This window comes from Dendrobates tinctorius, unplaced genomic scaffold, assembly GCF_039654945.1.
Source record: "Dendrobates tinctorius isolate UK_male_01 unplaced genomic scaffold, ASM3965494v1 ptg000083l, whole genome shotgun sequence".
Lineage (NCBI taxonomy): Eukaryota > Metazoa > Chordata > Amphibia > Anura > Dendrobatidae > Dendrobates > Dendrobates tinctorius.
The window spans coordinates 24,625,802-24,649,065 of record NW_027361751.1 but is presented as its reverse complement, the minus strand read 5'-3'; the positions used below and the strand labels follow the sequence as shown (position 1 = coordinate 24,649,065).

The window sequence follows — 23,264 nt, the reverse complement described above, 5'->3', positions numbered from 1 at the left end:
CGATCAGCTGTTATCGTTGTAGCTTGGTACTGCACATTAATAGGAGGCGGATGTGTAGTTCCCTGTGGCAGCCACTACAAGTAGACGGACTAGCTCGGCAAGTAGGTACTTCCGGCCAAGAGCCACCACAGTCGACACCGATAACAGCTGATCGGCGGGGGTGTTAGATCCAGGTCAATCAGACATTGATGATCTATTCTAAAGGGCAAGTCATCAATGTAAAAATAATGGCCAACCTCTTCTTAAAATCTAAACTATTTGTGATACTTTCCTCATAAGAGGCAAATACATAGGAATTAAAAGCAGTACAGATTATTGATCTACTCACCAAGCCATTGCAGTTACTTAGAGCCACCTTTGTTGTGGTATTTTGGTCCTGTAAATATCCCGTATAGTGACAGTTGTCTATAAAATCGTGCTTAAATTCCGGCCCATTCTTGCCCCAGTACTCTACGGTAAAGTGTTTTGAGACCAGTTCTGTATTTAAAGTCAGGTTTAAGTGAAAGTGCTTGCCATAGGCAGAAATTTTAAAAAATAATTTAGAAACTTCCTGCTCTTGATCTTTAGGGTCCGTACTCCTCCTTTTCCGAGAGTGTTTGTCATTCTTCACAGTATGACTGACGAAGGCCCCACTGTTGTCAACCCTTATAGGAACCGTCAGTTGATAGTGTTCAAGGTAAGACAGGAATTCCCCTTTGTGATCGCAAGCCAGGCCAATCCATAAAGGGAGCATGCAAAGGAAAAGGAAAGTTACAGGGAATAGTACATAAAAGAATATTGCAACAACTAGTTTTATTACTGTTAAAATACTAAACAAGTCATCCATGCCTTACAATAAAAAATAAAAAAATATAGGGCAGTATAATTGTACACCCTACATCAGAAAATGGTATAACGTCAAAATTAAAGGCAATCTGTTAACAGCATTTCCCCCCCCTTTACCCACATACCCCAAGATTATTTTTGTGCATGTAGCTTTTTCAAAGATGAATCCAGCTATACTTTTACCCGACTCATCCATTCCTCCATGTTTCAATTGATATTCAAAATGAGGCTGAAGAACTAATTGTAGATCTGAAGCTTCTGTTGCCTCCTCAAGCTTGACTGACATCTGTGAGACTTCAGCCAAAAAAGCCATCAGTCAATGAAGAGTCGGTGGTGAGGAGTATGGAAATAGAGGTGGGATGACAGATACTTTAGATCCACAAAACACTCTTCAGCCACATTTACCTATTTCAAACACTGATTTTTCAGTAATGGAGGAACAGACTGACCATGTAAACATATTGCTGGACTGGTCATTGAAAGAGCTACGTGCACATATAAATAGTTTGGGGAGTGAAAATTTTCCTAACAGATTCCTTTTAAATACTCCAATCATGATCTATTAATTGTGAATATAAAAAGTTAAATAACTGTACATGTGATACATTATTCATTCTGCCATGTTTTAGCATATTTTGGGAAAATCCATCAATTGGGCAAATACTTTTACTTCAACAACAATGCAAACTATTTTTAAAATTGACGTCTATAAGCGAAACCCTACCTTGAGAACTAAAGGAGAGTCTGCTGTCCCTTTGAGATTGTGAAGAAACCATGACAAGGCCCAATATCCAGGTCAACGTCTTCCAAAAAATTTCCATAATTTAGAAGGACAGAAAACACGAACCTCTTTTCCTTTGTTTCTTTTTCGCTCTCGTTTCCTTTTATGGCTACCTCTGTCCTACTGTATTAGCTCCACTCCAGAACGGCACCATAACAAGTCCATGTACTCCTCCTTCCTCCCAAGCCACCACTTTGATGAGTGGCTTTTCCAAGGACTTTAAAAAGAAAAGATTACTTTTTAACACAAGCTCTTCTCCTGAGCCTTGTCCCCTTTTGCTTGTCCGTGTTCATTTTCTCCATCCAGTTAAAAAGATCAAAATGTAAAAGAAAAAAAAGTTGGAACTTTTGGAAGTCCACATAAAACAATCCTAAATGTCAAGTATCAGATGGGACATTTAATCAACTTGGGCCACTTCTGTACCTGTAATGTAAAGAAAATATATGAAAGTCACAGCATCTGTTGCATCCTTAACAACTCCAGCTGGGAAAAGGTAAGCCAACTCTAAAGACCTGTGTGTCAGAATGATCAAGTCTCAGTGGTCATAGTTTATGTTACAAAATAAGGGGTAATTCAATTAAACCAGTGTTGTTTTTCATAGCCTAAATAAACATCTCAAAGACTAAACATAATAGGCTAACGTAAATAATGTGTCGTGGCCAGACGGCTCATTTTTCATTAGCTGCAAAAGGAAAAATTATATAATTCATTTTTCCTTTTTTTTGTGAAACTATATCTGATTACACAACATGATAAAAAGTGAAACAGAACCCTGCCCAGGGAAAGGAAGGATTACGATTTTCAAATCCTTCTATTATTTTTAATGATGTAGATTCCTGTGTTGGCTACAGTTTCTCTTTCTTTTGTTAAATCTAAATGCAGACTATCACGAACAGTGAAGTAGAAATCTCTTACATTACACATGGATCGTGTAATATCAACAAAGATATCACACTTGCAATAGGTCAGTGATTGGAGCTTTAAAAAGGCAGAAGTGATACTGGATGGACCTAAAAAAGACCAAATATCGGTCAAGTCCAAAGAAGTATACCACCAGTAGATGAAAAATACACCTTGTTAAAAGGTCAAAAACAACATACTACACTAAACCTCAAGGACTCATTCACACTTACATATGAAGAAAACAAATGTGCAATATAAAAACGTTTTTTGTTTTTTTTTTGGGGGGGGGGGAATCTTCTCTATTTTTGTCTTACATATAGTCAGTTTTTCATGCATACTACATCCACTTTGTTCAAGGACTAACAATTGATTTTTTTTTAAACTGTAAAACTTTATTAAAGGGAATCTGTCACCCCTTTTTTGAGACATCATATAATGATATCATTCAATTGTGTGTCACATAAGGATTCTCTTAGTACTTTTGCTTCCCCCTGACCCCGCACCTTTCATACATAAATACCTTTTTTTATATCGGTTCAGATGTATGTAAACTGCCGCTGTCTGGTCCGATGGGCGGGGCTTATTCAACTGCTCCCTCCCTGTCTTGCTCTACACATTTCTTCTTGTGTAGAGCAAGACAGGGAGGGGGGAGCAGGTGAATAAGCCCCGCCCAGCGGACCAGACAGCGGCAGTTTACATACATCTGAACCGATATAAAAAAGGTATTTATGCATGAAAGGTGCGGGGTCAGGGGGAAGCAAAAGTACAAACAGAATCCTTATGTGACACACAATTGAATGATATCATTATATGATATCTCAAAAAAAGGGGTGACAGATTCCCTTTAAAGTTAATTTTTAAACAAACATAATTCAGGACAAAACTTTTACAATACAGAAAATAAGAAATAAGAGCCACATTGTACCTATTTTGGTAGAAGAGTCAAAGGCATAAACAAGTTATTTTAAATGTATCCTTAAATATACCAACAGAAAGACAAGACACACACCACTAGGAGGGGGAAGGGAAAAGGGCGAGTTCCAATAGAAAGGGGTACCAAGAGTACAAGGAGTGGTCTATTCAGGTCTCTGAGCCCAAAAGTAATCCAAAGGAGCCTAAACCAAATCAAAACTCTACACTCGCATTTAGAATCGCCGTCATGTATTCCATCCTTCGGACTGCCATTAACACTATATAGTAAGTGTAGGTGTGAAGGCGGGGAGATCTGCTTCCATTTGAAGGCGATCAGACAACTAGCCACTGTGAGAATGTGTAGGAGTAATTTAGCTTAAATCTTACCCCTAAATGGATGGGTAAAAAGTAACAGGCATATGATCGGGTCCAGCCCTACTTCCGCATAAAGAACCTTAGAGATCAATAATCTCACTTCCCTCCAAAAACTCTCAATCTCCGGAAACGACCAGAAAATATTATAAAGCATGCCCGCATCAGAGCCAGCAGAGTATTGAGGAGTTTAGTCTGGGAAGGAGGTCAGGAGTGTGATACCAGAACATTAGCATCTTATACTGGCTTTCCTTTTAAAGGGTGCAAATTAGAAGACTTAAGCTCCCGTTACATTTAGCGATGCGCCAGCGATCCTGACAACGTTACGACCCGGTCAGGATCGCTGGTGCATCGCTACATGGTCCCTAAGGAGCTGCCAAACAGGCAGATCTCACCAGCGACGTAGCAGCTGTCGGTGGTCGTTACTTACCTGTCAGACGGCAGCTCTGATGACGACTTCCTCCCGCATCCATGAGTCGCTCGTCGGTGCCAGCAGGAAGCCGACGACAAGAAATGGACCAGGACGATCTCGCGCGGAGCGATATCCAGCGGGGAGTCGGTCGGAGGTAAGTGTCACATGTAGCGAGATCGCTAGTGATATCGCTGTTGCATCACAAAATCGGTGACGCTTTAGCGATATCGCTAGCAATCTCGCTATGTGTGAAGGGGGCTTTAGCCGCCTTTTCCCAGATGATATGCCAGCTTTGTGGTGAGAGTGCTTTTCCCAGAATAGACTCCTATTTGCACACGTAGGAATGTTTTAATGGTCGGCCCTCCTGGGGAGAGCACAGAATTTTATATATTTCCGATATTAAGCCTCTAGTCAATGACCCTCTCCAACAAATCCTCTCAAAGGCAGTCGGTAGGGAAACACCCGAAGAACCAAAAAGGGAAAGGGCAAAGTGTTTAATCTGTAAGTACTGATTGACTCAAAGTCATCAAATGTGTAACGCTCCAGCGTGACCCAGTCTACCAAATCTGCAACTCTAAACAAGCCCGAAGACGACCAAAGGTGGGCCTTTGCATATTCCAGACTACTTGGCAGCAAGGGTTGAAATAGGAATGAAATCAAAGGCGAGTTAGGGGAGGCTAAGCCAAACTTCCTCATACATGAGAGCCAGACCTCCCTTGTGGACCGAGTAGGGATCAGTAGGGGCTCCGAGGTTACAATGGGCCTATTTATCCATAGTAGGGAAGTTGGCGCCAACCACAATTTCTCGATTATATGCCCAAAATGAAGCCCATGAAGGGATTCTGCTAAGGTGGGCAGCCCAATAATATTTAATAATATCAAGGAACGATAGGCCTCCCTGTAATTTGGGAGAGACGAGGACACGCTTAGAGATCCGATGACGTCTATCACTTCAAATAAACCTCATCATAGCTGCCTGAAGAGACTTAAGCTCACTCTTGGGCACACTGACTGGCAAGGTCTCAAAAAAAATAAAAAATAAAATAAAGCAGTTTAGGAAGGAGAGACATCTTAAGAGAGGTAATCCGGCCAATAAGTGAAAGCGAGAGCGGTTTCCATTTGTCCATCAACTTGTATAAGTCATTCAGAAATGGTGGAAAATTGGAGCTATATAAAATTGCCATAAAGAGAAAGATAGGTTAACCCCCAGATATTTGATTGTCTCAGTTTTCCATCTGAATTTAAAATTTAGCTTTAAATGATACAAAACATCAGGGGGGATATTTAGTGGGAGGGCCTCTGTTTTTTGAAGTGTTCAGCTTATACCCCGATAATTCTCCATATTTTTTCAGGACTTCCATCAGATTAGGTAGTGTAATATGTAGATTGGTTAGGGTATGTGCACACGGTGCGGATTCTGCTGCGGATCCGCAGTGTTTCTGCAGCTGCGGGTCCGCAGGAGATTTTGCTGCGTTGTACAGTACCTTTATTTCCTATGGAAATAAAAAAACGCTGTGCACATGCTGCTGATTTTTCCGCGCGGTTTTGCTGCGGTTTACAATCCGCAGCATGTCAATTGTTTGGTGCAGAAACGCTGCAGTTTCACACCTCATCAATTATGAGGTGCAAAACCACAGGCAAAACCGTAGATTTAGCTGTGGTTTTCACTACAAAATCCGCAGAGGCAAAAACTCCGTGTGCACATAGCCTAAGAGGACATCATCCGCAAATAAGGAAATCTTAAACCTCGTCGGGGACCTCTACCCCTGATACGTTTGGATTTTGCCTAATCGCTGCTAGAGGCTCCATACATAAAATGTATATTAGGGGCGATAAAGGGCAGCCCTGGCAGGTCCCATTAGATATTTTGAATGGGGGAGAAGCATTAACCCCTTAAGGACCAAGCCACTTTGTAGGTTAATGACCAGGCCTTAATTTTGAAATCGGACCACTGACTTATGTGGTTATAACTCTGGAACTCTTCAACGGATCCTGCTGATTCCGAGGATGTTTTTCGTGACATATTGTACTTCATGTTAGTGGTAAAATTTCTTCGACATATCTTGCGTTTATTCATGAAAATAACAGAAATTTGTCAAAAATTTTGCAATTTCCAAACTTTTAATTTTTGTACCCTTAAATCAGAGAGTGATGTCACACAAAATAGTTAATAAATAACATTTCCCGCATGTCAAATTTACATCAGCACAGTTTTGGAAACATTTTTTTTTTCTCAGGATGTTATAAGGGTTAAAAGTTGACCAGCGATTTCTCATTTTTCCAACAAAATTTACAAAACCTTTTTTTTTTTTTTTTTTTTTTTTTTTTTTAAGGGACCACATCACATTTGAAGGAGGTCAATATGGCAGAAAATACCCAAAAGTGACACCATTCTAAAAACTGCACCACTCAAGGCGTTCAAAAGCACATTCAAAAAGTCTGTTAACCCTTTAGGTACTTCACAAGAATTGAAGCACCGTGGAAGGAACACAGATACTCCATGTATGGAGGAAGATCAATATTTAGGCGCACGGCAGTGCTCAGAAGGGAAAGAGCATCATTTGAGGTTTTGAATGACAAATTGGCTGGAATCGAGAGCGGACGCCATGTCGCATTTGGAAAGCTCCTGATGTACCTAAACAGTAGAAATGCCCCATAAGTAACCCCACTTTGAAAGTTAGCCCCCCCCCCCCCCCCAAGGAACTTATCTAAATGTGTGGTGAGCACTTTGAACCCCCAAGGGCTTCACAGAAGTTTATAACATAGAGCCGTAAAATTAAAAAGTCATTTTTTCCACAAAAATGATCTTTTCACCCCAAATTTTATTTTCCCAAGGGTAACAGGATCCCATAAGCTAGTGTAATTTGTCCTGAGTACGCTGATACCCCATATGTGGGGGTAAACCCCTATTTGGGTGAATGGCAGAGTTCGGAAGGGAAGGAGCGCCGTTTTGGAATGCAGACTTTGATGGAATGTTATGCGGGAGTCATGTTGCATTTGCAGAGCCCCTGATGTGCCTAAACAGTAGAAACCCCTCACAAGTGACCCCATTTTCGAAACTAGACCCCCCAAGCAGCTTATCTAAATGTGTGGTGAGCACATTGAACCCCCAAGGGCTTCACAGAAGTTTATAACCGAGCCGTAAAATTAAAAAAATCATTTTTTAACCACAAAAATGATCTTTTGGCCCCCAAATTTTTATTTTCACAAGGGTAACAGGAGAAATAGGACCCCAAAAGTTGTTGGGCAATTTGTCCTGAGTACGCTGATACCCCGTATGTGGGGGTAAACCACTGTGATCGCCTTACTGCGATCTTTGGGAGGTAGAATTAACAAATCCACAAAAGGTGAATTGGTTTTATTTTTTACGCCGTTCCTCATACGGTATTAGTGATATGGCGACTTTATTCTTCGGGTCAGTACGATTACAGAGATTTATGACCTTTTTTCACGTTTAGCTTCTGCCACACACTAAAAGACGCTTTTTTGTAAGACGTTTTTGCATTGCCGTATTTTGAGTTGCTATGATTTTTCTATATTTCGGCCGACAGAGTCATGTGAGGGCTTTTTTCTTTGCGGGACGAGCTGACGTTTTTATTGGTACCATTTTCAGGCACATGACTTTTTTGATCGCTTTCTACTCAGATTTTTGTGGAGGCAGAATCAACAAAAACCAGCAATTCAGGATTTTTTTTTTTTTTTTCTCCGTTCCGCGTGTGGTAAAATTAGTAAGGCAGCTTTATTCTTCGGGTCACTACGATTACAGCAATACCTCATTTATATTTTTTTATGTTTTGGCGTGTTTTTTTTTTTTTTTTTACACAAACTTTTATAGAAAAAATTTTTGCATCACTTTATTCTGAGAGTTATAACTTTTATTTTTCAGCTGATGGAGCTGTATGGCGGCTATTTTTTTGTGGGACAAGATGGCGCATTCAATGATACTATTTTTATTACCATTTGTTTTTTGATCGCTTTTTATTCCACTTTTTCCAAGTGGTATGAGGATTGCAGCATTGCAACGTATTATACCTATATTGAAAGCTTGTGAGCATGGTCTCAGAGGCTTTCCGTAGCTGGATGACCCGGGGGTTGTCATGACAACTCCCGGGTCATCATGGCAGAGATCAGGCCCTGCGATTACAGTGCGGGGACACCGATCTGAAGGCAGAAGGAGACCTCGACCCCCTGCCTCCCCCCTGAACTCTGCGGTCGCACCCGATCGCGGGAATCAGGGGGTTAGCAGCCAGGGGCGGGCGCGGACGCCGTTCATGGCTGTTAGTGCAGGAAGCTCAGCCACCGGCAGCGCTGAGCTCCTGCACCGACCGGGCGGGAGATGCTGAAATTTCAGCATCTCCTGCCCGATCATGCTGTGATCGGTCAGTCAGATTGACTGACCAATCACAGCGTTCTGGGTGCGGGGACCGACGGCATAGGTCCCCGCACCTCTTGTCCGTCATGGTGCGGGAACTGACATCTTGCCATGAAGGACTGTGTCTGTCCATGGACGTTAAGGGGTTAAAGGGAAGCTTAATAGAGTCTGAAGTAGCGCTATACAATACTCCAATAGCTGTCATAAAAAGGACTCGATAAGCCAAAAACCTTCAGTGTCTCAAATAGAAAGGACCAATTAAGGCGGTCAATTGCTTTTTCTGCATCTAAACTTAGTACAAGCATACTTCGTATAAGAGACTGTAATTCTCTTATTAACAACATCAATTAGGTCTATGACCACTCTTAATGTTGTCTCCCTCCTGCCGATTAGGGAAGAAACCTACCTGATCCTTATTGATAAGTTGGGGGAGCCAGCAGTTCAATCTATTGGCCAATAAACAGGTGAATATTTTTAAAATCAGAATTTAACAGCGGTATTGGGCGATAGTTTGAGCAATCCAAAGGGTCCCTCCCTGGTTTTGGGATAAGAACCAAATAGGAGTGTGTTAGCGTATCCGACATGGGAGAGTCTTCAAGAAAAGAGTTAGAGAGTGTTACCAAATGAGGAGAGAGTTCCCCGCAAATGATTTATAGTACAGGTATGTCAGCCCATCTGGAACCAGGGATTCACCCAAGGGGAGGTCCTTCAATATGTCCAATACCTACTCCTGTGTCACACTCAGACGATAGGGCTTCAGTGTGGAGAGTTGGAAGATTTAATTTTGATAGAAAATGATGCGGTCTTAATTCTATCAGACTTATCTGTGGAGGGAGAATCTTGTACATTATATAATTTGCTAAAAATATCATAGAATAATTCCAAGATTACAGTTGGGTTATAATGAATTGTGCCATCCGTACATCTCAAGTCCTGGGGGTGAGAGTTCAAGGCTCTATCCTTCAATAATCTAGCCAAAAGTGTGTGAGCGGTGGTTTTTTTTTCGTAATATTTTTAATTGATTGCTGTTTTTCTGTAAAAATTTTGCTGTAATAAACCAGAAAAAAAACTCCACCAAAAAAAGGCACATTTGAGTTATGCAAAAATTTAAATACGTTTTTAAAATCAACCCATTGGGCTTGTGCAGCCACCCATTCTCAGAGGGCATTATGCAAAGAAAAAGGTCCTGCCTAGATAAGTTTATTGTTGTAGAGTGGGAGGAGAAAACAAAGGCTGAAGATGGCTGGTTACTGAATGTTGAATCACTACACAATAGAAAGGAAAAAGATTATGCTACAAAAGTGGGTAAAAGTTTTGAGGGATTGTTGAAAAGTTTTTGAAGGAAGACGTTAAAACGATGAATTAAGGAATAGACTTCTGGAGAAAGAATCCAGGAGAGTTCTTTTTGCAGTAGACAACAATATGTTGGTGGAGATGGAGAAATGTCCTGGCAGCTAGTAAAATGACTGGCAGGGAGGTGAGAGATGGTAGCAGCACTCATTCATGGGAGACAAAACAGGATCATACTGTGGAAGTATAGCCATCGCTTGAGCGAGGAAGTAAATTATACAAAGAAAGTTGCCCACGTGTTTTACAAAATTCTGTCATAGGAATGGAGAATAAAGTCAAGTCAAGATATACTACAAGTCCAAAAAGGGAGATGGGAAAAATAACAGACTTACCACACCATAGACTTGGACAAGACTGGGAAATAAAACATTGAGGACAATTTGGTCACTATTGTCCACATGTGTCTCAGAATTCCATCCGGAGATTAGGAGATGTCTGGGTCAAAAAATAGAGACCATCAGCACAATGGAAGGAAAAGGTCTAGATTGGACAGGTTTACGCACCATAAGCATGCAGGTGTCATTGGGGGCCTAAACTTATAGGTAAACTTAGGGCCCCGTCACACATAGTGACGCAACAGCGTTCCCGACAACGATATTACTTTGTCAGGATCGCTGGTGTGTCGCTACATGATCACTGGTGAGCTGTCAAACAGGCAGATCTCACCAGCGATCAGCACCAGCAACACGTGGGTAACAAGCGACGCACATCGCTTAGTTACCAGCGCACTGGTGCAGGGAGCTAGTAACCAAGGTAAACATCGGGTTTCTAAGCAGCATGCAGCACTTAGAAACCCAATGTGTACCTTGGTTACCATCTCCCTGCACCAGAGCGCTGGTAACCAATGTACACATCGAGTTTCTAAGTGCTGCGCGCCGCTTAGAAACCCGATGTTTACCTTAGTTACCAGCGGCAGCTCACTGGTCTCCTGCAGCGATGCGTGCTGGCCAGCGGGAGTCCAGCGATCAAAAAAAATGTCCTGGCCATTCCAAGACCATCAGCGATACCCGGCAGGGGGCCCGGTCGCTGGTCAGTGTCACACACAGCGATCTCGCTGGTGAGATCGCTGTTGCGTCACAAAACTTGTGACTCAGCAGCAATCTCGCTAGCGAGATCGCTATGTGTGACAGGGGCTTTACCGGCAGCAGTACTGGAAAAAGGATGCAACAATAAAGACAGAGAGGGGGATGTAAGGATAAGATGCCATTGAACAAAACCTTGAAAGTCTGCTCTGAGAATAATAGAGTAAAGTGTTTTTTACTTGAAGATAGCATGCTGATAAGATCATAGAGTCTGCAATGGTAAGAGACATTTTGAATACTGTAACATAAGCACCACTTAAAGGATCAACCCTCCTAAGCCGTCTACATGGGCATGTAGGTCATAGAAAGTTGAATAAAATGATACCTCGGTATCTGAGATCTGTGGTCTTATTCCAGAGAAATCTACATTTTCCTTAATATGTAAATGAACTGAAAATCTATGGGCCTGACATAGATCTCTTTCCAGTGTATGACATGTAGATCTGGAGAGCAGACTGTCAGATATTACATGTCTCACACTCGCAACGCTGTCTTTCATTTATAATAAGCTCCGGACGAAGATTCTCAGTAAGGTCTGTGTCCGGCCCATAGATCTTAAGAGATCATTTACATATTAAGAAAAATGTTGATTTCTCTCTAATAAAATATTAGCTAGCAGGTATCGTTTTATTCATTTTTTTATGTCCTGCAAGCCCATATACATGGCTTAGGAGGGTCGATCCCATTGACACATTCCTCAAACATTAGGAACTAAGCAACATCGTCATGATAACACTTAATGCCTTATTGCACTCAAGTTTAAAAGCATAATCATATTCTGAAAAGACGTAAACAGACGTTGTGCCTACCACAAAACTAAAAATGTAGCTTATAATCTATTTTCCATTTCTCACACTAATAGGGTTTACAATATATTAAATAGGAGATATTGCATACAAGTAATCCACTCTACATGCATAAATTGACAATTAAAGATATTGTCCACTACGTTACCACTGAGGCTGGGTTCACACGTAGCGGAATTCCTGCGGAAGTTACCGCGAGAATTCTGGAACTCCATTCCGCGGGGGGGGGGGGGGTGGAGCAGGGAAAAAAAATAAATAAATAAATAAAAAAAAAAAAAAAAAAAAAAAAAAAAAAAAAAAAAAAAATCGCATTTTAAACTCCCGCAATTTTCCTGCGGAAAAACTAGCGATTTGCAAGCGTAATTAGGTTGCAGAATGCTAGCGTTTTCCAAGCGATCTGTAGCATCGCTTGGAGAACCGATTGACAGGTTGGTCACACTCGTCAAACATAGTGGTTGAATAGTGTGACCAACTTTTTACTATTGAGGCTGCCTATGTAGCATCAGTAGTAAAAAGATGTAATGTTAAAAAAAATAAATAAAAATCGGGCTATATTCACCTTCCGACGTCCCGCGCAGCGTCCCCAGACCTCCGCGATGCTCCGGCAGGTCCCGTTCCCAGTAATGCATTGCGGCAATGACTTTTGATGATGTCGCGGTCTCGCTAGACCGCTACAGCATCGGGAGACGCAACGTCAGCAAAGGTCATCGCAATGCAATCACTGGGAACGGGAGCTGCCGCGTGTATCGCTGAAGCCTGGGGATGCTGCGCGGGACATCGGAAAGTGAATATAACCCGATTTTTTTATTTTAATTCTATTTTTTACAGGGATATGGTACCCAGAGCACGGTCTCCTCTCCTCTGGACAGTGGGTACCATCCGCAAATGTTCTGCTTACTTTTCTCATGGTGGGCACAGCCACATGCAGAAAGTAAGCAGTACAATGCATTCTTATGTGGGCGGAATCGCCGCGATTCCACAGATTAATGAGCATGCTGCGGATTTTTCTGCGATGCGATTCCGCCGCAGGAAAATCCGCAGCATTAGCACAGCATTGCGGAATCCCATAGGATTGCATGGGATGCTGTTTTTTTTTTTGCGTTTTTACGGTAAAGAAACGCAGCGAAAACGCGAAAAAACCTGAACGTGTGAACGCAGCCTTATAACTATCCTTAGGTGACAGGGACTGCCAAGTTATGGAGCTACACAACACAGCTTAGTCAACTCCACAGTGGCTTTGGCGAATATTGCACATCCAACCCCTATTCAAATCAATAGACAACAGATGTGCAGGACATGTCCGCAGCCACTACTCCTTCAACGGAGCTGTGCAGAGCCATAACCGAGCAGGCCACAGAGAACAGCCGATGAGCGGGAGGGTGCCGAGCATTGCACTCCCACCAATCAGACATCGATGGCCTATCCTAAAGGCCCCGTCTCACTAAGCAGTCTCGGTAGCGAGATCGCTGCTGAGTCACAACTTTTGTGACGTAACAGCGATCTCACCAGCGAGATCGCTGTGTGTGACAGCAATCAGCGAGCGGCCCCCCTGCCGGTATCGCTGATCGCTGCAAGAAACCTCTGGACATTTCTTTGGTCGCTGGTCTCCCGCTGGCCAGCACGCATCGCTGTGTGTGACAGCGGGAGACCAGCGATCAGGTGTAAAAAAATAAAAAAAATAAAAAATATAGTAATTCTCATCTTCCGACGTCGCGTTCAGTCATCCCGCCTCTCTCCACGCTCCGGTCCCAGTGATCCTTTGCACGAATGACCGCGAGACTTTGTTATCCCACGAGACCGTGACATCTCGCGGTCATTCGTGCAAAGGATCACTGGGACCGGAGCGTGGAGAGAGGCGGGATGACTGAACGCGACGTCGGAAGGTGAGAATAACTATATTTTTTATTTGGATTCTATTTTTTTACAGGATGGCCAGCGATGCCGGGCGCTCGGCGTCGCTGTGCTGATCGCTGGTGAAGCCGTCTGTGTGACAGCTCACCAGCGATCACATAGCGACTTACTAGCGATCCTGACACCTTGATATCGGTGTCGGGATCGCTGGTAAGTCGCTTAGTGAGACGGGGCCTTAAGAATGGGTAATCAATGCTTAAGTAGCTGACAACCTCTTTAAGGATTTCAAGTCAAGAGTCCAGGGTTGCAAGAAGCAAATCCTGACTCATAACATTTACTTGCTTAGTTAAGAGTGTTTCCCAGCTACAAGAATTTTTTGCTAAACCTGCTTATATTTGTAAGTTATGTAAATTTATATAATTGCCTTGTAATGTTTTCATTTCCTGTTCTGTCCAGATGTCACCGAATCCCAGAATTCCAAGTGGAGGAAGTTCACCGACCGCCATATTGGGACACCCAAGTGATGGGTGTCTCAATATGGACTGTGCTGCTGGTACCAACAGCAGAACACTGTCGCACCACACTCACGATACCACCAGCGGAACACCGTCGCACTGCGTCTGCGCGAATTCCACGCAAGTGCAGTGAATCATTCGGTTGATCCCGGCGGCAGATGCGCAACATGTCTACAGGCAGAGGAAGCCAGTCACATTAAAGGGGTTTTCCCACAAATGAAAGTTCGTTTTAAAAATTGTCTGTGTCTGACCGTGTACGGCGCATACCACATCTCCCGAGCAGGGGAGGAAGCAAAAGACAATACTGACATTACAGCAGGGGATCACAGAAGATTCATTTTGTGAAGTAAAATATTTCACTGACTGTTTTTAAACAATATTTTACCTCACAAAATGTATCCTCTGCGATCTCTTGCTGTAATGTCAGTATCGTCTGCGATCTCCTGCTGTAATGACAGTATTGTCTTTTGTTTCCTCCGCTGTCCAGGAGCTGTGGTATGTTCTGTACACGGTCAGACACAGGGGTGAGAGACAGAGCACAGGGGGAAGACAGCTCAAACGGGACAGCACATGAGGGGAGAATACAGCACAGGAAGGAGAGAGACAGCAGGCAAGGGGGATAACATGGGTCGCCCGCAAGGGCAGTGGGGTACTCGGTACCGGGCCGGTATCTCAGAGGTAAGTGTCACAGTAGCGGTGACCCGGTCCGTGGCCCTGGGCATCCATGTAAAAGGGGTTAAGAGTGGCTGGTTAAAGTTTATAAGTGGATGATACGTGATGCCACCTGTGGTGCTCAGCAATGAAGGAGTTAAGCCGACGCTGCAGGCAGATCTTCTGGGACAGATGGTATAAGGCAGCAAGATGTATTAGCTCCCCACAGGTAGAGCTATAGTACCAGGGCAGTGGTAATAGGTGTTGAGGAAGAGGGTGTAGTGTCTGGCACAGAGATGTAGCAGTGCTGGAGGGTTTGCAGGAAGAATGCAATGACACAACAGGGTGCAGTTTCCGTTACCTTTACTGTGCTTTGTAAGTGCAGTCCAGGGTCCAGATTACAGATGGAACAGAGGCTAGCCAGCTTGGAAGCAACTTCGGAATCTCTCTATGCAGATGGGTTGTGTAGTCTCCTTTCTAGCGCTTTCTGAGGTACTTGCAGTACAGTGTTACACTGACGTTCCACTTGCTTGTTCTCTTTTAGAACTCTCTCGTATGGCAGACAGCTGTAGCCGCCTTCTTCTGGCTCACACGTTGCTCTTGTGCCTCCGAGTCTTATGTGGGAACAGAGCATTTACAGCTTCCTATTCCTCCGGTTTCTGCTGCAGGAACATCAGTATCGTACAACCTTGGAGACCGGACTCCAGACCATGCGCTACAGCTAGAAGTGAGCCTGAACTCTGCTCAATCTTCCAGCTTGTCTCCTCACGTCCACACTCGTTTCCCTCCTCACACGAACTAATTTCCCCTTCCTGCCCCCCAGAGAGCAGCTCCTCCCCCAGTTTTGGTTCACCGCTCCCTCTGCTGGCCTGGAGTGGGAACTGTGCTGTGTGTTGTGTTTAACTGATAGAGAGACCCTTTATTGCTTCCAAGCATGACATCACACTCCCTAGGAGGAAGGTAATGCCACTGTGGCGACCATACTCCTGGGGGCACCACAAGCACATGGGGTAGACAGGTCAAAAAAAGAGGACAGAAGTCAGCACATAGAGAAAGAGAGAGTGGATAGGTGGTTGAGCACATGGGGGGGGGGGAAAGAGATTCTCAATGCTGCAAAGCTTGCCCCCATCGTAACACTACCGCCCTCCCGATGCGATAGTATCAGGCCTCCATCTAGTTACTAATACATGACAAAACTAATAAATTTCTTGATACGGAGCTACAAGCTCAGGTCCCAGCAGATCCAGTCTATGTCGGCACTTGACCGGAACGGTGTGTGAAAAAGGTCGACTGAGTGCTTATTTGCGTAGCTCAGCAAGACCAAAGCTTGGTTACAGCAATGTACAAAACAGGGCTGGCTTAGCTACAAAAATGAGCAGTCAGTCAGGCGCCTTTACATACAAGTCTAGGAACATGCCGACTCACAGGCTATCCATACCGAAAGAGGACCTTGGATTGGAAATTATGGCTGAAGGCCAGAGCACTTTTCAGATGTGTCCTACATTACTAAAATCCATAACTTACTGATTTTTAGAAGATTGAGCCTATCTTCTCCAAGGCAAATCATAAACTAGCACAATTCTTAAGATCACTCATTGCACTAGACAATTTCACCAAAAAAGCCAAAGTCATCATTTCATGCTCATTCTGTTGGGCTTTGTGTTTAAAGATACTAAGCAGAATGTATAAGTGTTTCACAGATGACCTGGCTTCTCCTTTCTTTTCTCTGGTTGAGTAACATCATTACCTTTTTAACGATAGACAATTTTATTAAATGAGCTAAATGACAGTAGTCTGTTTATGAATAAGCGTGTGCAACTTTCATCTATGTCTTGAAAGGACTGCAGATTCCAATTAACTTCTTCCCTTTACAGGCTCCTTTCTTCTCTAATGCATGTGGTCGATCGTTCCTAGAAGCTTTTCCTGATTAAACAAAGCAGTCCATTTTAAAAATATAATCCTAAGTCCTTGACATGATTGACATGGTATCTAAGATCAGTTCGATAAGCTTAGCAGCGCTGGAATCTTAGAATCTTTGCACCCAGCTATAGAAGAAGTGAATTAGGTTTCAGTGTCCTCTTGTTGAGACACGTTTTGGAATACGTCACCAATCCTTTAATTTTAACATAGGACAGAAAACTATTCCCCTATGTACAAGAGACACTGGTGGTTTTGTTATTACACAAACTTTCACATAAATTCTGGCCTATTTTCATGGCATATGACATCTATTGGGTGAGCAACGCAAGGTGTATCCTGCATTGCAATATTTTGACTCCATACAGTGTAAAGGGGTTAAGTAAGATGTTCAATGTTGTATTTATTATCCATTGCTAAATGGTAGGTACTGCTACTCCTTTCTGGGTATTACTATTGTTTATATTTATGTTTTATTGTTGCTTTTATTTACACATAGTTGTGATAATGTTTACTGCATTTCAAAGTTTGCCATTTACAGAATAGGGAAAGCGTAATGCTCCCTTTGGACACTAGAGGGGGGCACGCTAGTATATAGAGCTCTTAGTAGGATAGGGTTAAGTGTAGGAGGGGCTGCCAGGAGTTAAGGTTAGAGGAGAAGGAAATTAGTTCAGACAGGGCCAGGGTGCTATAAGTGTCCACATGGGCTATAGGCCAAGGATGGCTCGGCAGCCATGCAATGTTAAGCAGCAACAGTCCAATTTATTCACGTCCATTGGACATCTGTTATGAATCGGTCACCGAGGAAGAGAGCGCAATAGGCTATGCCACCAGAAAGGTTGGTCGCTCAGCGGATTGCAGACCCCTGAGCTTAAACACAACTAGCAGTAGCCGTGGAGCGTTCCTACGTTGCCCTAGACGCTTCATCACAGCCGGAGAACTAACTAAGCCTAAAGACAAAGGTGAAATCTAAACTGCCCCGGAGCAGATCCCAAAGGAATAGACAGCCCCCAAACATATATTGTCGGTGAGACAAGATGAAGCACAAACACAGAGAATAGACTGAGCAAATGATGGGGCCCACACTGACTAGATAGGACAGAAAAGGCACTGTCTGCAATCACGCAAAAAACCCTAACAATTCCAACACGACTGATGTACAAAAATACTGATGTTTCACAAACCTCTCCCCCACTATATCAGCACTCAGGTGTGAACTGGCAGCTAGCAACAGGCTAATATAGCAGGGGACTGAGCAAACAAACACAAGATACAAAAATACAGAGCAGGAGCCAGCAGCCCTTGGGGGAGCCAGCTGACCCCTGACAGCAAGGCAAAATCAGATTCAAAGGGTTTAGCAAATGACACTTAGCTGAAAAATGCAGGATCAGGCAGGAGACAGAAATCCTCAATAAGCAAAGAAAGGAGTATCACCGGCAGCCACTGTTGTGAACTCATTTTCTGGTTTACCTCTGGCTTCTGTTGAGAGTGGTGGAGCTGGCTGTGTTGACAGAGGAGTCGTGAGTTCTCTATCCGGGCTCCTGGTGGTGACAGCAGGTAATGAAGCTGATCTAAATGGCAGAGACCTGCCACCTGAGGAGGAGGACTGTGATTGGACATCAGGAGTCTCTGACTGGATTTAAGACAGCCGACTCCCTAATTTTGTGCTGGTGATTTTTTCCTGCCCTGAGGTTCTGGTTTCCAGTTCTGTTCCTGCCTTCTCAAGCTAAGTGTGCACTGCTATTTTTTCACATGAGATTTGGTCTGGTTTACTCAGTTTTTGTGGTCAGCCAGCCCCTGCTGGGGCTGTGCTGAATTTCCATTCTTATGTCTCTGTTTATGCCAGTTTGCTTTTTGTCCCTGATCAGATTGGTCTCTTTTTGCTCTGTCTTCAGAATATACCAGAGTGCTGATATAGGGAATTGAATTCTAGCGACTTCAGGGTTTTTGTTATCAGAAAGTGGACATTTTTTGGCAGGGTTTTGTGCGTGATTGCAGACAGCATCTTTCCTTTCCTGTCCTTTCTAGTTAGGCTGAGCAAACGATGGGGTCCACACTATCTTTCTATCTGTGTTTGTGTTTTCATCTTGTCTCACCGACAATACAAGTTTGGGGGCTGTCTATTGCTTTGGGGTCTGCTCTGGGGCAGTTTAGATTTCCCCTTTTCTTGCTTTAGGTTTATTTAGTTCTCCAGCTGTGACAAGGCGTCTAGGATCATCGTTGGTACGCTCCACGGCTACTGCTAGTTGTGTGGATAGGATCAGGGGTCTGCAATCCGCTTAGTTACCAACCTCTCTGGTTTTCTGGGGCTTAGCTTGTTTTTCCTCCTCGGTGACTCATTCATAACAAGCCACTGAGAGAAGTCTGCTCGCTTATGTAGTCCCAGTCACTACCCCCACTCCTCCAATTATCTTCTGCAGCTGTTGGGTTAACATCATGTTGACCAGCTCCACTACCAGCAGTATCCACCAGAGGGAGCCTTGCCTCAAAAGTCAGATTAAGAGAGTTCACAACAGACATCAGTTTAGTGGACCAAAGCGGTAGAGAAGATGTGGCAACTCGCAGCCTGGGCGGACGCTCTTAGGGCGGGAGTCAGATGGAGTGAGGAACAGAAGGATGCTATAGCTTCGCAGGGAGCAGTACAGATGTGTCGGATGCTTTCTCAGAGGTAACCAAACCAGGTGGCGGATGATTTCAAGTCTGGAGCGAAACAGGCAGAAGGATTTGTCATCATGGCGAGGTTAGGCCAGGAAGAAGCTGGGAAGCAGTCTAAGACGGTCCGATCACATGCCGTATAGAAGCATCAGCAAAGTAGGGATAGCTGAGGAAGCAAGTAAAGACAAATGTGTAATCAATGATGCGCCAACTGTGGATATATTGTGTGAAGTTATCAGTAAAGAAACCGTTCAAGCTACCATGGACTGTGTCTCAGTTACTGGGAGTCACCTCGGAAAGGGGCCATCGCCGTTTGGGAAGTGTCCAGGGGTACCTGAACCTGGAGACGCAGGTACGCCGAACAGTGGATTGCAATTTTCTGTGAGGGAAGGCCGGGACACTGATGCTTTTGTGTCTCTCTCCTCGACTATAGTCCTGGCCAACCCTTACAATCAAGCCAAACAATAAGACCAGGACTTCGATTGTCTCATTGTACTATCGGAACATTTCCAAAGCATCTATTAATGGAGCCAAGATAGAAGAGAGGTATAATATATCAGGGTATGTGTGCTCATAATCCTTTGTACGTATTTTGGGGAAAGAGGTGGATTATAAGGAAAAGATGTAAAGACGTGTTCTCCAGAAGATGATTTTTTTGGTGGCTCCAGTAAAACTTATTCTTGACACCTTGTTTCCATAAGTCATCATCACAGGCAGTTCAGTAGTGCTGGATTGCCAGCCAGTAGATCAGACAGGCAAGGGGAGGTCGGGAAAGCCACTTCAAAAACCAGGAAGTAAAAGAAACGTAGGAAGAATCGTCAGGTAAAAGGGTAGTCTGAGATGAAGGGGTCAATAACAGGGGGTTTTACTAATACAGCAAACGATAGAACAGAACCAGTAGCAAAGCTATAAGTGGGAGCCACGGACTGGTTTATATCACAAGAAACCTTGTCCATGGTTTCAATAAACAACTAATCAAAGTTAACCACCAAAGTGACAAAAGAACAAAAACCTGTAAAATGGAAAAAAAAAAAAAAAGCGTGGAAGACCTAGGTTTTAGCTGAGCACCGCTTGTGCTGCCAAGTATTAACCGCGGCTTTAACACCACGCTGACTAGAGGATGTGGACGGAATGGCCAAAACATGGATATTAGTCATACTAGGCTATATTGGTGTCATAAATGAGCCCCAAACGGAAGGGGTCTGTTAATATGAAATTATTGAATAGTCACTTGTTATAGTACACTTTCCCTGTAGTTGTCACTGCATGTATAGCCAGCTTCTTAACTCATGAGCAAAATCAGTTGTCCACTGTGGTCTAAGCAGCCAAATCAGCTCACTGCCACAGCTGCTCTCATTTTAAAGGCACTGTCGATGAGACTTGTCTTTTAATGGGACAATTACAGTGGCATGTAAAATTTTGTGCACCCCGGTCAAAATTACTGTTATTTGAAACAGTAAAGCAAATTGAAAATTAAATGATGGCTAAAAGGCCTATTGTTAAAAAGGACACGTCCTTTGTATTTTATGCTAAATATATGTTTGGTTTTTTTTCCATCTTTTACATTTTAATAATTACAAAAAGTTAAATGGGTCAATGTACAAGTTTGTGCACCCTGCAAGGTTAGTACCTAGTAGAACCCCCTTTGCAAGTATCACAGCTTGTAAGTGCTTTTTGTGCAGGTGTCTCTGAACAGTAGAACATTGTACCCACAACTCCAGGGTCTGCTAAATCTTTCTGAAAGTCTTTTGCAGTTAAGGGGGGGGGGGGGGGTTCGGGGTCTGATTTGTCTCTCTAGCAATCCTATGAGCAGCTCTCACTGAACTTTTGCTTGGTCTTCCAGACCTTATGTTGACCTACATTGTTCCTGCTAACTGCCATTTCTAATTACATTTGGAGCTCGGTAAAGGTCAACTTGAAAACACTTGCTATTTTCTTATAGCCTTCTCCTGCTTTGTGGGCCTCCACCATTTCTCATTTTCAGAGTGCTGGCAGGCGCTTAAAAGAATCCATGGTTTCTGGGGGGTTTTTTGGCACAAGGTTAGAGGAGGCTGGGTGCCTGTGCTAGAAATTCTTCTGCGGTGTTGCTATAAGTGTGTCAAGAGTGGGAGAAGAGGGTTGCACTGACAATCCAACACAATGGGCACAATGCCACAAACAGGAAGTTGATATCACCAACAAATCCCGTTTTATTTAGGTGTATCCATATAAATGGCCCACCACAGAGTGAGTGTATATACACACATACATACTTTATATCTCCTTCGATCCAAAAACAAACTACACCATAGATCTTAAACAGAAACCCGTAACCACTACCTCCAAAAGTGAAAACGTGTATATCGTGTAGGTGCTTGTCTCCTAATAAAAACTATACCTTTTTGTAGAGCTCAGAGGGGTTAGTCAACAGAAATCAAGTGAGGAAATCAAGCTTGAGGAGCACTGGGGATGCTTCCAACCTGTGTACTTCCAACCTGATCTGCATATGAATTCAATTCTAGGTTTCTCATAACTGGTACATCGGATTTCTTTAAAAAGAGAAAAAAAAAAATAAATAAATAAAAAAATGGGGTATTTTTGGGAGGGACAAGTGCCTACACAGTCATTCCATTAATTCCAATTTTAAAAACATGCTGACAAGTTCTTTTGAATTTCGTGAAGGTCAAAAACATAGAACAAAAGAAAAGTTTCTTAGGCCGGTTTCACATTTGCGTTTCCAGGGCGCAGCGACGGCCAGCGCATGGCTTCTGCTAAGCCCCGCCCCTGCCGTGCCTCCGCCGGTAGCTCCACCTATCGGCGCATGACGCTGCATGCGTCCCCTATCTTTATCACTGGGGACGTAGGCCGTGCGCAGTATGCGTTTGGCGGAGCATGCGTCCTTTTGAAGGTGCGCCGAGCGCAACCAAATTGCAACAGGTTGCGTTTGGCGCTGGTCGGTGCACCGTCAAAAGGACGCATGCGCCGCCAAACGCATACTGCGCACGGCCTGCGTCCCCAGTGATAAAGATAGGGGACGCAGGACGCATGCAGCGTCATGCGCCGATAGGCGGAGCTACCGGCGGAGGTGCGGCAGGTGGCGGGACTTAGCGGTGGCCGTGCGCAGGCCGTCGCTGTGCCCTGAAACGCAAAATGTGAAACCGGCCTTACCCTGAAAAAAGTCTGAAAACAGGCAAACTTAAAAACATATCTGTGCCATTGATAAAAGCCATTTATGCACATTGTGCGCACACAGACGCTGTAGAGAATCCAAGCACATACGTTTTAGTTGCATTTTGCAGCATGTATTTGTATCCTTAGTCGATGTCCTCAAAGAAGAATTTGGTGTTGCTAGAAAGGGATATGGGATCTTGAGCGCAAATGTTTTTCCTCCATTAAAAACAGATCTGAAAGGTGAACCATTAGAATGCATCTCATAAATTCATTAAAGAGTTACACAAGATAGACCTAATAAAAGTTAATAACCCGCAGTGCGAACAGATGTGCACCACATTTCTTTGTCAGCCTAGTAACGAGCGCGCTATCCCCGCAAAGGAAATTATCTCATTACATACAGTATTTCTTAGAAATACCAGTCATTAATGAGAATTAAAGGGAGTACCCTTCTACCCTTGGAAACTGACTCGAGATGACGGCACCGAAATGATGAAGCGGCGTGCAGTTCAATAACTCTCATTGATCAGTTGATGTTAGCAAGAAAAGCTATGGAGGGCCATTATTTCAGTGTAGTATAAAGGCCCCCATGATATCAGCTGAACCCGCTGATATCAACAGATTCGGCCGACGGTCTAATGTGTATGAGGGCGCCGGGTGACTGACGGTGCAGGTCTTATTTCGGATCATCACTTGCATTGTCCTCTCCG

At 43.6% G+C, this 23,264-nt stretch overlaps 1 protein-coding gene across 7 annotated transcripts in view; it reads right to left on the bottom strand.

Annotated features, from left to right (window-relative positions):
* The window catches only part of ADAMTS6 (ADAM metallopeptidase with thrombospondin type 1 motif 6), a 405,198-nt gene that overhangs the window by 357,355 nt on the left and 24,579 nt on the right, over positions 1-23,264 (bottom strand). For 5 of the 7 annotated variants that reach the window (XM_073584243.1, XM_073584240.1, XM_073584246.1 and 2 more), the window contains 2 exons: positions 1,550-2,029; positions 329-693 (listed from right to left, as the gene is read on the bottom strand). In XM_073584243.1, coding sequence (XP_073440344.1) covers positions 329-693; positions 1,550-1,646 — 462 coding nt within the window. In that variant the 5' untranslated portion in view covers positions 1,647-2,029. Of the gene's footprint in view, positions 1-328; positions 694-1,549; positions 2,030-21,781; positions 21,933-22,662; positions 22,788-23,264 lie in introns of those variants that run through there. The other 2 variants (XM_073584242.1, XM_073584241.1) reach the window with 2 other exon arrangements.